At 40.6% G+C, this 14597-nt stretch overlaps 1 protein-coding gene across 1 annotated transcript in view; it reads left to right on the forward strand.

The window, feature by feature from the left end:
• AKAP6 (A-kinase anchoring protein 6) overlaps positions 1–14597 on the forward strand; it is a 255963-nt gene that overhangs the window by 70493 nt on the left and 170873 nt on the right. The window contains exon 5 of the mRNA XM_068397672.1: positions 10015–10137. Coding sequence (XP_068253773.1) covers positions 10015–10137 — 123 coding nt within the window. The remainder of the gene's footprint in view (positions 1–10014; positions 10138–14597) is intronic.

The raw sequence follows: 14597 nt of genomic DNA on the forward strand, positions 1-14597 counted from the left end.
AAAGTGATGGGTTTTTTTGTCAATATTGCTTTCATCCATTTGAGGGGATGCTTTAGCTAGCTGGCACAAGAATGGTTTTCAGGCGGTGTAAGTTGTCTCCACGAGAGGGCTTGCACAGGCTGCACTCCAGCAAGCGCGTTCTCTCCGAGGCCAAGCTGCAGCTCGGTCTTGCTGCTGCCATCCGGCACTGTGGCCTAATGTGGAACTTGAACAATTTGAAATACTGCCTCGAAAATAACTAAGATTCAAATTAGTATGCATGATAACTTAGGAGGCAGATAAGCAATATTATTTTCTGTCATCTAGAATGGGAAGGTATACGTAAAATCTTTCCATACAAAGAAGGATATGCTAATTTACTTATTTACTTGATTCCCAGGAGTGCTTTGAATCTCACACCGCTTTTTAGATGCAGCACTGGCCTCCATATTTTCTCTGCATGAACTCTGGCCTCACCTGAATGAATGCAAGAGGCGTAAAACTTTGTCTGGCTTTGTGCCTGTTAACATTGCATCTCGGGTAGAAAGCATGGCCACATCAGTATGAGAAGAGCTCAGCAGCCATTTTGTATGCCTGGCATTATTGCCATCAGAGCAGATGGCATCTCTGGAGGTTTACAACCAATCCATATTGCTGTTAAGTTCATACCAGATGATTCTTTAAATGATGGATGAATCAGTCTTCCCTTTCCCCTCCCTTCTCTCCACTAGTGGTCTCTACTCTTGAACACTTGCAAAGTCACACTGACGCTGGCCTTTCCTATAGCCGCTATATGACATTCATACGTGTAGCTGTCTTGGCCTCAGGGCTACATGGATCTCTTCTCCCCAGCAGTGTCCTTCCAGCCCATGGATTTTGCTTCTGTGGTACTAGGTGTTCGCTGATCCTTCAAAGGGCTGGGGGAAATGTTACCAGTGGTGTTGGAAGCTTGTCTGCTATCTAAGAATATACCTCTCAGGAACAGGGTGTAGGAAGCATTTGACTTACTTTTCCTGTATCTATCTTTGCCTCACAGTCAATCTGCTGATACTAAGAATATCCCTTTTTAGTTCTTGTAAGTTTCAAATAGCAGTGGAGGCCTTGTCGTAGTAGAAAGTAGATCTTCACCTTGCAAAGAAAGAATTGTTTGTGACGTCATGGGAAGGTTTAAGTAATCTGCAGAGATCCATTTAGGAATGATTCTTAATATTCAGATTAGCGTAACCTGCTCTTTGTCTGGAAGCAGAAATGGTCAACAGTCTCATGGGGGTAGTGAACTTTTTATTGCAGAATCAGGTTCACTGTCTTCAGATATAGTTGTTTTTAATGGATTGAAAAGTAACATTTTGCATGTTTCTCTGTATCATACTTTTTAAGCCTATCCTACCTTTATGGTTTTGGCTCTTTTACCTTGAAGGCTTTAGGAGACTGAGAATTTCTTAAAAATCTTGTCTGCCATTCCTGCTCTAGTCAGAATACAGTATGGAAAAATAGCTTGGAAATGTTAGCAAAATGCGTTGATTTAATAGTCGACCAAAAGGCCTGCAAAAATTAAGATTAAGAGTACACTATCATCAACTTTTAGGGACAAAGCTAGGACTGAGTTAGTTTGTAGTGTTTTCCTAGGCTTGTAAGAACTGTGCTTTGTTGTCCTCACTGTTTCAAGACTAGAAGTACTCACAGCTCTCCAGTGAAATCTCCGTGAAAAGTTGAGATATGTCTGACTGGCTCTGCTTGATATAACTCTATATTTTTATATATTAATCTTTCTTGCTTTCCAGCATCAGAATGCATCCTGGGGGCTCTAAAACCAGGAAAAGTCATGAGCCAATGACCATCCTGTGCTACCACTTTCTGTTCGGTAACCGTATAAATCATGACCAATTAGATAGATGCCCATTAGGGAAAATACATTCAATAGTAATTTCTAATTCTGTGTGTGGTAGTTGGGCATAAAGCCTAGAGGTGGCACTTGTGAAAGATTTGTGTAATTTAACAGTCTTAAAAATGCTTAACTAGACAGTATATAGTAGAAGATGAAGATGTGTCTTTACATGTATGTCCATGAAAAAAAGTATTTAATCTTTATCTTTTCCCTGTTTGGAGGGAATATTTAAGTGCCACATCCTCATAGGCTGGGGTTATTCAGTAAATGTGGCATTTCTTTAGCAGAAAGCTGCTGCGTTCTATTCCTGAAGTGTTTGTGAATGAATGTGTCCTGAACTGCATATTAAGTGTTGCCATCCTACTGATGTGTTTGGTCAGTTGTGTGTTTCTGTGAGGTCACTGTCTGACACAGAATCTTGACAATATCACACAAAGAATATTTTCCATTGTGGCATCTTTGTTCCTTGGGGATCCCTGACATCTGTACTGCTAATGGTTTTATTGTTGCCTCTGGGTCTAACTCCAATTAGATTGACCATGGCAGTTTGTTGCAGCCTCATCCTCTTGAGTACCTGGATTTCTTTGACTTACCTTTGTCTATGAAGAAAGTGCACTTTTATCCTTTTGAAAATAAAGTCCATGGGCAGGAATGTGTTCCTCCTGAGACTAATATGCAAGTCCTTTTGTGGTTAGACAAAGGGTTTTCTTAATGCATTCTGTGATAGAAGTGTCCTTAGAGCCAGCCCATCCTTGTACACAGACCCCTCTGTGAGCTCAATCTTTTTGTAAATTGGGAACAAACTTTACAACACTGTCTGCTTGCAACAAAATTGGACATTCATTTTTAAGCACACAGCCTCATAACCAATTCTTTTAAGAAGAGAACTCCCTTTGTGGAATAAAAGGGAAGGTGGAGAGAAAAAAGGTCTGGGGTAGTGATTTAACAAGCACTGTTGTCTGGTGCTTCCACACTGAGGTTTGTGGAATACAGTAGACTTTCCACCATCACTCAACTACCACGGCAGACGGTTTTAGTATGATTGCATTTAATGCTTTGGCACACCTCTTTTGTTCTGATTTTAATCTTAGTTCAAGTCATTACTAGGGCTTTGTACTTTTACAGATGCAATGACCAGAAGTGCCTTAAGTATAAGCCAGCATGCATGTTAAGTAAAAATGTTAGACTAATAAACTAAGTGATGTTAACACTGCAAAGCTTAAAATTACAAGCCAAAAAGTATTGAAATAATTCTGCTACCCGTGCCATGCAGGCACAGTAAATCTGGGAATTTTTTTTCCATAAAAAGCAAAACCAAAATTTGATCTAGGATAAGGACCATAAAACTTTTCATAATGTTGTTAACTGGATGGAGTTGCATCCTCTGTGTTTTATGGCATAATTCTGGCAATGTTAATGCTAGCTTCCTTAAGTGCACATATCCAAATTCCCCACCTAAAGGAATCTCACATCAAAAATACACTAAAAACATCTGAGATACTGCTACTTTTAGTGTACTAAAAAAAAAAGTAGTTGCATTTTTTAATACAGTAAAAATTCCATGTTTTCACATTCTTTTTTTTTTGGTAACCATAAATGTGCTATCTCCTAGACTAAAGCTCAAAATTACACAACTGGGCTTTAGCCTGTTTCCATTCTAAATGTGGTCTAATAAAAGCTGGATTTGTAAAATGATAGCTGCAGCTGAGATGGAAACTTCCTCCTTTCCCATTCTGTTCAATTAATGAAAGCTGAACTTCAAAGTCTAAATGAGATCTTTTGAAGTGCTAAAATTATTGAACACCAGAACTGTGTACATTCCTATCTGACTGAAAAAAGAGAGCGCTTATAATGTAAAAGTAAAATTAAACCACTGAAATGAAGTTACAAAACTTTAAAAGTTCTACTGCAATAAGTGGTGTTAGCTTAGTTAGCATTTGTGCATCATTTTAAGTGACTCACTTGATAATCACTCATTTTTTTCATGACTGTGACAGTAAAAGCTTTTCTGGGAGGTCTTAGTTGTGTGCTGCTCAGAAAATAGCAATCCAATAAGAATATGTCTGAGCAACACCCCAACAAGCATGGATATCATCAGGGACGGGAGCTTTTCTACAGGATCATAAGCACTTATGTTGTTATCACTAGTTTTGTAGTTGTTATCATAAGTTTCTAAGTTGGTCAGCTGCTTGTTATTTTGCTATTTCCGGGCTGTACTTTGTCCTTTTTGACCACGAGTATTGACTGTGCCACCAACTCCAGGGGAGCACATAACTAGGGTCAGCAAGTACCAAAACTTTGACTGACTCATTTGATGGCAGTAAGCATCAGCCTCAGGTCTGCTGCCACAATCTAGGAAGTGGGAAGTTAATGGATATCTGTTTCTAAAGGAGGTCGGTCTTTGGCAAGAGATGGGACAAGCTTCTGAAGTGCAATGGGAAAGTGCAGGAGGAGACTCTGGAAGCTGGAGAGACACAGGGAGAGAGAAACTCCTGAGCTGTGCCAAGAGGCAGTAGTGGGGTGCAGGAGGTGAGCAGTGAGGTGTGCTGAACAGTTGTCAGGAGTAGGGAGGAATATGCAAACGGGATCCAGCAAAACAGGAAAAAGGAATGGAGTCAGGCACAAACTGCTTGCGATGCCAAAGACTGCCTATTTCTGTGTTCATTTTAAGTATTTAATTTTTCTGACACACACTTGGGATAGACAGAACACACACAGTCCTATTAAATGTAATGAATTGCATGTGAGACTTGTTCATCTGACCACCTCTGTAGGCCTCGCCGCCATGCTCCAGGGTTTCTTCTACTGGCAGCACACCACCACAGCTGCTCTCCCGCTCTGTTATCCCACATGCCAGACACAACCAGGCTGCCAAACCCAAGATCCTTTGACCAGCTGTACTGAGCGCAGGGAGCCCTGCAGCCCTGTGCAGCAGCTGGGGGATCTGTATCTTTTCTATGCCCTTATATCTAACAGACCAAGGGTGGGAGGCATGCTTCCAGGTGCACCCTTCCTCAGCCCAACACGCATGCGTGCCTTTGGCCTCTCAGCTGATCCGTCCCTGCCCTTTTTGGGTGACTCAGTAAGTGAATTCTCATGTCTTATGATTCAAAAAATTTGAATGTTCTGGTCAGTAATGAGGAAGTCTCAGGATATTTAGTTAAATCCCATCAAATTTATTTTTAATTCTTCAGTTAATTAATTAATTCCTTAATTCTTTAGAACAATTGAATTAAGTATATTTTCATTCTATAAGACACCAAAGCAAACACAGTGAGTTATAGCTTTTTTTTTTTTCCCCCAGTACTTAAAATTGTCTCTCTCTTTCATTCTTATCCATTCAGAGCAAATAGAATTAGACCACAAAAAATAACTTTGTACATGCCAAATTTCAAATGAAGCTATTTTTGCTCTAGCTTTGTTCAGCGATGTGTGATTAGAACTTTCTTCCTTCCCCCAGGAAAATCTGTAAAATTGTCATGAAACAAAATGGAAAGTTGAATGTTTTAAAGGTGAATGTTTAAAAGGTTTCTGTGTGGGGTATGGGAAAAGCTTTATCATTATTTGCAAACTTTACTATAGAAGTTGCTACAAATCACCCAATAACAACTCAGAAACTTTTTTTTTTGTACTAAGCAGCATAGAATAAGAATAGTTTTATGCTGTGTCATGTAGGGGCTTGAGTTTTTTTAGCAACATCTAGCTTGCTAGCACAGTACAACACTATTATGTTTGCAAAACTGAACGAGCTGGTCAAAAGGCAGAGACTGGATTGTACCGGTGCTCCTTTTTTTTCCTGTTCTGTTCCCCTCTTTTCTCTCTGAGGAATTCATGTACAGTAATGTTTAGCTTCAAGGTGGCTGACTATGGGTTTTCAACTTCCAAGAAGTTTTGGTGGAAAATACAGTAGTTTAATTTCCCATTACCAAAGCATGAGTTGGGTGCATTTTACAGTATTTTCACTGTAAGTATGATACTGTCTAAATCAGACCTTTAACTAGTATAAATCAGCATAGCTCCACTGAAGTTTGTACCTGTTGAAACTCTTTCCCACCTTAAAATTGACGAAGAAAAAAAAATGGAGAGAAAGAAAAAAATAAATTCAAACAGAAAAAGCTGACAGGTAAGAAGTGTGTAGGAAGGGACATAAAGTGGTTTCATGGGCATCTTATAAAATGAAGTAAAAAACTGAAAAATATCCCGACAAATAACCAATGTTAAAATTTGTCATCCTATGAGTGAAAGAAATACACTGAGTACTCCTGGATTTGGATTTAGGGTTGCATATTAAGCCTCATCCTTTGTTTTGATGTAAGTTATGTCATAATCTATTACTTCAAAGCATGGTTTCATGCTCTGTCAGAGTCTCACAATAGATCTTCTGTATTGTAAGACAGCGTTTTTCCCCTATTATTTTTTAGAATTTATTTTGTCTGAAGCTTTTATTTAAAACTTATATTCTGGGAAATAACCTAGATGATGAGAAAAGCAACTGTTGTAATGCTGTTTTTGTCCCTGAGTACAAGTACATCATTAATTGCATTCTGTTCCAACTAACTAGGCCATCTTGATTACACAGAAATGACTCCATGTTGGTCAATCTGTGGTGGGGAAGTGGCCATTCAGTTGGGGATAAGTTATGTTTTGGGCTTCCCCTCTGTTATGAGGCTTGAGGAGATTAAGGACCTGGATTTACATTTGTGACAGGGCTACACGGACCACCAATACTGCAGGTGCTCCTTCTGTAAGTAGGAGAGAGCAGGCAGCCTCCTGCCTCTGGCTGCCTGGGCCAGGTAGGTCAGCAGAGCAGAACTGTTTGTACCAGGTCTAGGCTACAGCTGATGGCAAGAACTGGCCTAGATCTCAGAGCCTGTCTATCACTACGCCTTGACAAAAGTCAAAGGTGAGAAAGGAAAGTTCAGCATCAAGAGCGAACTGTAGTCTCGTCTGTAACTCCAGAGCCGCTGCAGTTGATTGTATCTGCATAGGTCTCAATTTCCAACCCGGAGCTGCCTCCCAGGCAGGGGTGAGGCATGCAGCTGGTGGCTGGGTGATAAAGGTGGCTCCCTCCTTGCTCGCTGCCATCAGGCTGTTAAAATAAATAGGGTGGAATCATAGGCACTGCTACGGGAAAAAAAAAAAAAAAAAAAAAAAGGCATCATTTTGATCACTAAGTTGTGACGAATGAAGCAGGAACTGCATTGTTACAATTTAATCTTACATACAATTTGAGATAAAAATAGTTTTCTATTTTGTGCGCCTTCTAACGGCTGAAAACGCGCCGTCTGGAATTCCGCTACCGTGCGCGCATCCAAAGGGGGGCTCCGGGTTTGCTTTTTACTCCGCAGCTCCCAAGGAGCAGCGTGTGCCCGGGCCTGCGGAGCGGCACGGCCGCCGGGCTCCGGGGCCGGGGGGCCGCGCACCCCGCGGGCAGCGGCCGGGCGCCGCCGGGGCTGGGCGCGGGGTGGCGCCGGCAGGTGGCGCTGTGGGCCCAGGCACGGCGCGCGGGCGGGCGGTGCTCCCTCCGCCGGCGGCCCCGCGCTGCCCGGCCCTCCCGTCCATTCCCTTCCCTTCCTTTTCCCGGCCCTCCGCTATTTTCGGTTTATACAGATGTGCTCTTTTGAATGGTTTCAGTAACATTTTACTGCCGTCATTTGAAAAGTAGTAGGATTATTGTGATCTGGGCAGAAGAAAATCCACCGGGGCTGGCCGCGGCCGGTGCTCCCCTGTGCCGCCGGGCTCACCTCGGGCACCGTGTCCCCAGCCGGCACCCTGACGTGCCAGGTGGCACTGGCGCTTGCAGCCTTACCTCCTTTTTCTCAGATAACTTGGCTCATCGTAGTTCTGTGGGAGACTGTTTATTTTCTTTTCCAGGCCCTCAAACTAGCCCTCAGGCGTTCCCTGCGCCCCACCGGGTCCTGCTGGGGCCGGCGGCCCACCTCACCAGCCTGGTGAGGGGAGACGCGCCCAGTGGCCGGAGCCTGCTGCTCGGGAGTTTCCGAGGGCCGACGTGAAGTGGCAGACATTAAAACACGGACACCTTTTGTGAGAGGGCAGAAGTAACTCGCTTGCTGGCAGTCGCTTTTTGTACTGGTGCAAGCCTGCAATGGTTCCTAGCACCCTTTTGAAGGCGTACAGACATCGAGTGCTGCAGGCAGATGTTATACGTGTCTGTCTTCGTAAAATACATGACACATATACAAGAGAGAGCCTTTCTTCATTTTTTTTTGTGCTTACCATATCACCTTGTCTCTCAAGGACAGCACATTGCTAAAATGCAGACAGAGATTTATTGGAGGGACTAGAAGGACTTTACTCTTCCTCCTCCTCTCCCCCTCAGCTCACATCTCCCACTCCTCTGCTAGTCTGTCGTCGCTTGTGCTCCACTGTGAGCTGGAAGAAAGCACGCAACGAGCCAGGGAAACATCTTGCCCCCACTCTGTCCCATGGCTTGATGTGGGGAACATAGCCCTTGTGGTGTGACCTGCTGTGGGAGAGAGGAGATGCAGCTACTTTCATTGCTTGCCCCAGAGTGAGGGCATGTCATCTCAGTCACCATATCCACTGGGTTGTTTTTCCTGTCTTCCTTCACCCTTTCTGGAATGTCCTGATAAACAGCTTAAAACAAAAACCACAAATGCAGGTTCCTTATTATGCTTTGAGATGCAGTGGATTCCATGAATAGAAATGGCAATAGGCTACTTCTCATCCTGAGAACTCATAGGGACTCATGTAAAAAATAATAATAATAATTACAAGTCTTCAGAGTGCCTCAGTGAGTGCTGTCATGCCTGCAGTATGCACTGGAGCGCCCTGCCAGAGGCTAGCTTCGGTTCAGAAGCACTGCCACTTCAGCTGGAAGCCAGGAGTTGATTATTGGACCCTGCTTCTTTCTTGGCACAGTGTTGGGCCAAAAAAACTCTGCTCCCATGAATTTTGAAGGAAGTGTGACTCTGCTTGGTCTGGATTATTAGCATTGCACTTCTTTGCGTAACGCAACTGTGCGCCAACTACTCAAACTCCTGTCTCTGTCTCGTTTAGAATTCCAGTTTCATGTGCTACTTCAGAGAAGGGGATTTGGGCTCATGAGTCACTCAGGAATCTTTAAAAGTTTTATGCTTAGCTTGCTTTTAGCTATCTGAATGGACTAATAGTTACCAGAAATCGTTCCATAAAAGTGGTGAGAGTGAGACACTGAGTGTGTATACTGAGCTGCTTGCCAACTGGAAATTAAAATTCTCACCGTGCTGCAAAGTTCATAGTTAATAACTAATAATATAATCAGTATTAGACCTAACAATCTAGTCTTATGATGCTTGTAATAGATGGACATTCTTCTTCAGAGTTCATTTTCAGGGTGCTTGTAAACAACACGGTCAGTTTATTCCATTTACTCTCTTGCTTTGTGGTGGATAAGACTTTGGCAAAATGCTCTGTATGTGCCTATAGTATCACCCAATCATGTAAATTCATGGGCACTATTTTTAATCAGACAATCTAATTGGTACTAATCTTGAAATAAATAGTGCCTCTGAGAAGCAGGAGCTCCTGTATTCTCAGGAGCACCATCTGTGTGTCACATATGCAATCAGCAATATTTATATTAAATGCTATATATTCTGCCTCACCTAGTGTTTGATTTCTTCTCTCTGAGTCTCATGCTATGAACTAAAACAGGAATCACAAGACCCAAGTTCTGACAAGTAGTTTCTTCCCTCAGTCTACTGATGTATACCTTGTTAATGCAGCTCTGTTCAGCACTTTTTCCAGCAAACAGTGCTCATGCTGCACCCAGTCTGCCCAGTGCAAGGTCTTCAGCTCAATTTTCCTTGTAATCTAATGCAGCTTTTATATATGCCCCTGATATCTTCTAAAACTTTGCTGGTTTTTCCATTTCATCACAGTCATATGGATCTCACATTGTCCTGTCCCAAAATGTTACCTTAGATTATCCCCAGAAACACTGTTCTGCTCCTCATTTACTAGAAGGCCACTTGCTAAATGGTTTTTTCTTTGCATGCTTGTAAAAGGCAAAATTTTACTGTACAATACTGTCCTGGCTTAAAAAAAATTGAGCATACATTTTTCAGTTTGCCTTTTTACTAACAAATATGCTTTTCTTGTTCTTTCTTTTTTTCTTATCTGGTAAGGGGTTTGTAAGCAAGCTGGATGAATTCATTCACTGGTTAAATGAAGCCATGGAAACAACAGAGAATTGGACTCCTCCTAAAGCAGAGACAGACAGCCTTAAACTGTACCTGGAGACACACTTGGTAGGACAAGATTATAGTATGATTACTATCAGTAATTGAAGTGTTCTGCTGTGCTTTTTATTTGATTATTATTTTTTAATTACTAGTGTGCATCTGTATTTTCATGTAAGATTTGCAGCATTGCAGTTTATTTTAATGAAAATACCAACAAATTATTTTCTATATTTGAAATATGTAGTGATAGCTTTTTAAAAATTAAATTAAAGCCAGAATTACATTGCAATTCAGAAATTATCTCCAAAACTGAAAGAAAATGGCAATAGCAAAAGGAGAAAGGATAATGTTTTTTCTGCTAATCATTCTAAGATTTTTACTACACTGTAACATTAACAGAACTCTTACTAGTAAGGAACTCTTATTCTCTCTCCCACAGTTTTAACATAGTAGAGTCATTTAAATAAAATATTTGAATTATTTCAATCATTTGACTTGATATCTATTTCTGTCGTGTAATTAATACAACTGTCACTAACCTTGTTCTTGTGCAAAAAGCTAAAACGTTGGATGGAAGTAGAAAACACTTGTATGAATAATCTTCTGAATATATTACAGGCTAGAATTATAGATTGAGAAATATTTTATAAACTTCATGAGACTTTCACTGAATTCTTCAGAGAGCTGTTTCTGGTTATGAGGAGGTGAAACAAAGACTTGAATTAAACCCGGTATTAAGTTCTCAAATGCAAAATTTTATGCTGTAGGTAGAGAATAGAGATCAATGTATGCTGTTCAGTGGGTAGGTATCTTAATAGGTAAATGACTCTATCCGGTAAAAAGAAAAAAAAGAATGGAAAATTAAGCTAAAAAATTCCCTCTGCCAAAATCTTAGGTTCTTGCCGGTATGAATTGGAAGAAAACCTGGTGATAGCACAGTTCTGAGCCAATGAGCTAGACACCTCAACTAGATAAAACAGTGCATTAGTTGAACCCACATCAGAGCATCAACCCCCGAAGCCCAGTCTCATTTCCAGTCTCTGATAATCTGATGGTGAAAAATTATTTGACTGTGCCAGGAAGTCACGTGATGCATTACTGGAAAAAATGTCATCCTAATCCCTACTGTAATACTGCAGTGACCATTATTAAATTAATCAAGTAGACATTAACCACATATACAATTAGAACCGAACTGAAAACTGTCTTCAGAATTTCAGCTATACTTAAAACTCCCTTGTGTCTTTTGTTCTTAAACATTTCTGTTGTAGTAGCGCCTATGGGCAGTCACTAGATTAAGTGCTCATTGTGGTAGTCTAGCAAATGCAGTACAAAGACACTGCATTTTTGCTTTAAGTTGCAGATTTTGGATTTTTTGACAGAGTTTGTATTTTTGCCTTGTGTTGCACACACTCAGTCCCATGATTCTCTTTATGTTTACAGATGCTCTGAAAATACAGAGCACATAGTGAGATCAGACATCAGAAAAGGCATTGGTCATTTCAATTTGTTTTCCTCTTACTCTGCAACATGAAACTTTTGGAAAGATGAGTTTTTATGAGTAGAATTTCAATTTTCACTCTTGACTGGATAAAAAAGAACATATTCCAGGAACAGGGCAATCACCAGGCTGAGTCTCTGTCACAGTCAGTTTCTTTTTCCCCTTCTTCTGTGGGGAGGAGCACAGTAGCTGTTTTGCAGGCAAACGACTTCCAACTTTGCCTTGTGGTTCTGTGGTAGGTGAGGCCAAAACCATCTATCAGACTGGAATGTGGAGTAGTAGCCCAGAGGCAACACCTTCATTGCTAGAGGTAGTCAGAATAAATTAGTATTTTTGGCACCTGTACAACTTCACTCTGTATATCTGCATATATTTGGGGTAAGAAAATCTTTGTATGTTTCCGGATGACTATGTTATGAAACAAAGTGTTTTTTTCCTTTACTTCTGTGTAGAAGTAAGATGTCTAAAGAACAGTTCAGTTTCAATTTGATGATATTATAATTATTTTTATGAACTATATAGCCAGTGAAAAAATCATTGCACGACCTGAAAAAAGTAACTGTGACTTTTCTTTTTGGATTTCAGAAAACATACACTATCATATTCATTTCTACACAGCAGAATTGAACTATTAAAACACAGAGCATTTTTATATTGGGGAAGATAGTTATTTGTATTAATTAAATTGTCAGTTTTTCAGTGGCATTTGTCTGTCAGAAATTCTAATCTGTGTTTAAACAGAAGTATATGAACTTCAATTCACATTAAGCTCAATGTTAAAATTTCCCTTGGTTGAGCATTATAAGACAATGGTGATCAAGGTCTTTGTGAGGGTATTTATACTGCTCATTTTCTTCTTTTGCCAGTCAGGTTATACATGCTGTCACACTCACCTAAGATTTGTTGAAGGGGGCTTTATAAGTTTAGGTTCCAGCTTATGGGTTCATAGTATGGACACCAGTAGCAATCTAACCTGGAAAACAGAGAAAATGTGTTGGTTCTTTTCTATATACTGCATCTGCGCTAGCAAACCTCATAACTATGATTCCTCACCAGTGCAGATTTTCTGGTTGTAAGAGGAGTGAAAACTCAGTGTAGATTAGTATTTTTATTTTTATTAGTAGAGACAAGGCCTTAGCCTTTGGCACAAATTATCAATTTCACCACCTGTGATATTGTTTTCTTGGAAATATGTTTGTTGCAATAACAAAATTAGTGCCATAAAGAGAGAATATTTTGCATTCATGAATTAAAACTCTGCTGTCAAAATCTAAGAAAAGAAAATATGGGAGCAGGAAAAGAGAAAAATATACTTGTTCCCTTTCTCGTTATTGGCTGGGAAAAGTCTTGCAGAGGAGGCAAGGACAAGGTTGTGAACATCCTCCAAATTTTTCAGTATGTAAAATTCTTGACTGTCATTTTAGAGTCCCAATGTAAATCATTGATAAAGGATTGAATTTTAAAGTCTTCCCTCACTCAGCCTTGCTTTTCTACATCTTTGACATTTTGAGAAATGGTGTGGCACAGACACTTAAAAGAGAGTGTTTTTATTAAAAAAAAACAAAACAAAACACAAGAAACCTACAACATCAACTTATTAGAATCTTTGCATAAGGTTGTGCTCACATGAGGAGCAAATCTCTTGAACAGGATGGCAATGGAAGTCTCCATTACGAGCGTCCTTGCATGACATCTTTAGCTGAAATTGGTAAACTCCCCAAACTATTGTTCTAGGTAGTTCTTATACCTGGTCTGGCAAGATTGTCCACTCAGGATGTTACTCAGCACTTTGAAGCATACAAGTAGTGTCTCTCTATTGCTCTTGGCTCAGCAAGAGCTGTCTGCAGGCATCTCTGTGACCATCTGAAGGTCCCACCTGGACAGCTCCTGAAATAATTAGTGAAGCACTTTGTTGTGAAGGCAGAAGGCAGCCTCTCAAGTTGGTCCATTGTTCCCTATTAGCCCATTATCTCATCTGTGCAGAGACTAGCTGGGGAGTTCCTGGGCCACCCAGGGAATTCGTGATTAAGTGCACTGTATGTGCACACAGGCACAGCCCTGATACCCAAATACACCACAATTATAATTATTAACTGTAGGGTGAATTGGAATTTCACTCTTAAATCACAGTTACAACTTAAAACTCGATACATTTTGCCATGAGTAACCATACAGTTTGGTAAAGAGTTTGAATTTTTTCTACAAATTGAAAGGTAGTCTACATCTGGAATGTGTGACAAAATAGACAATCTTCAGCTTGGAGGATGGTTTTCTTGCAAATTTCAAAACCCAGCTCCCTGATTTTCTGCAGAACAGAAGTTGCTATATGCTTCATTTTAGATAACACCAAAGCACGAAGCTATCAATGAAAATGCTCTCAGAGACCCTCAGAATAGTGACAGAAATTCTTTCAATTTTACACATCTTCACAACTGAGTAACGTTGGTGAAACTGATTTGGGAGCTGTGTGCTTCCAATTCATATGGGAGGGCTGACATGGAGTTGCTGCCATGTGAACTTCTGGCACCCCTGCAGGCAGCCACCCAAGCTGACAGATGTTGAAAACACTAATATGTTTTCATAAAGCAGGGGAGTTTTTTCAGCAGAAATCTACTTTGCCACAAAGGCCTCAGTCAGCCCTACTAGAGAAAAAAGGGAGGCAGGTTTTGAATTTTGTGAATGATTAGGCTCAAATCACTTCCTAATGAAAAGATAGCTTCATTGACCTTACCAAAAACGAACTTCTAAAAATCGTTTCTGACTCGCTTTATCTTTTGTAGCTCTTCTTTTCTGTTACGTTGATTCTCGCCCATTGGCACCTTGGTCAAAATCAGCTACTATCAGACTCTAAGCATAGACTTGGTGCTATGCAAATCAGTTCTCATCAAAAACAGTATCCTGAAGGCAGCTTATGAGCTAAAAGCATCTGTCTAGATGGTACTGCTGTTCTTGTGAAACCAAATAGACTTTCTTACCAGCTCAGCAAATAAGAATTGACCATGTTGCTCTTGACCGTTTTAGTTTG

This window comes from Nyctibius grandis, chromosome 4, assembly GCF_013368605.1.
Source record: "Nyctibius grandis isolate bNycGra1 chromosome 4, bNycGra1.pri, whole genome shotgun sequence".
In the NCBI taxonomy this organism is placed as follows: domain Eukaryota; kingdom Metazoa; phylum Chordata; class Aves; order Nyctibiiformes; family Nyctibiidae; genus Nyctibius; species Nyctibius grandis.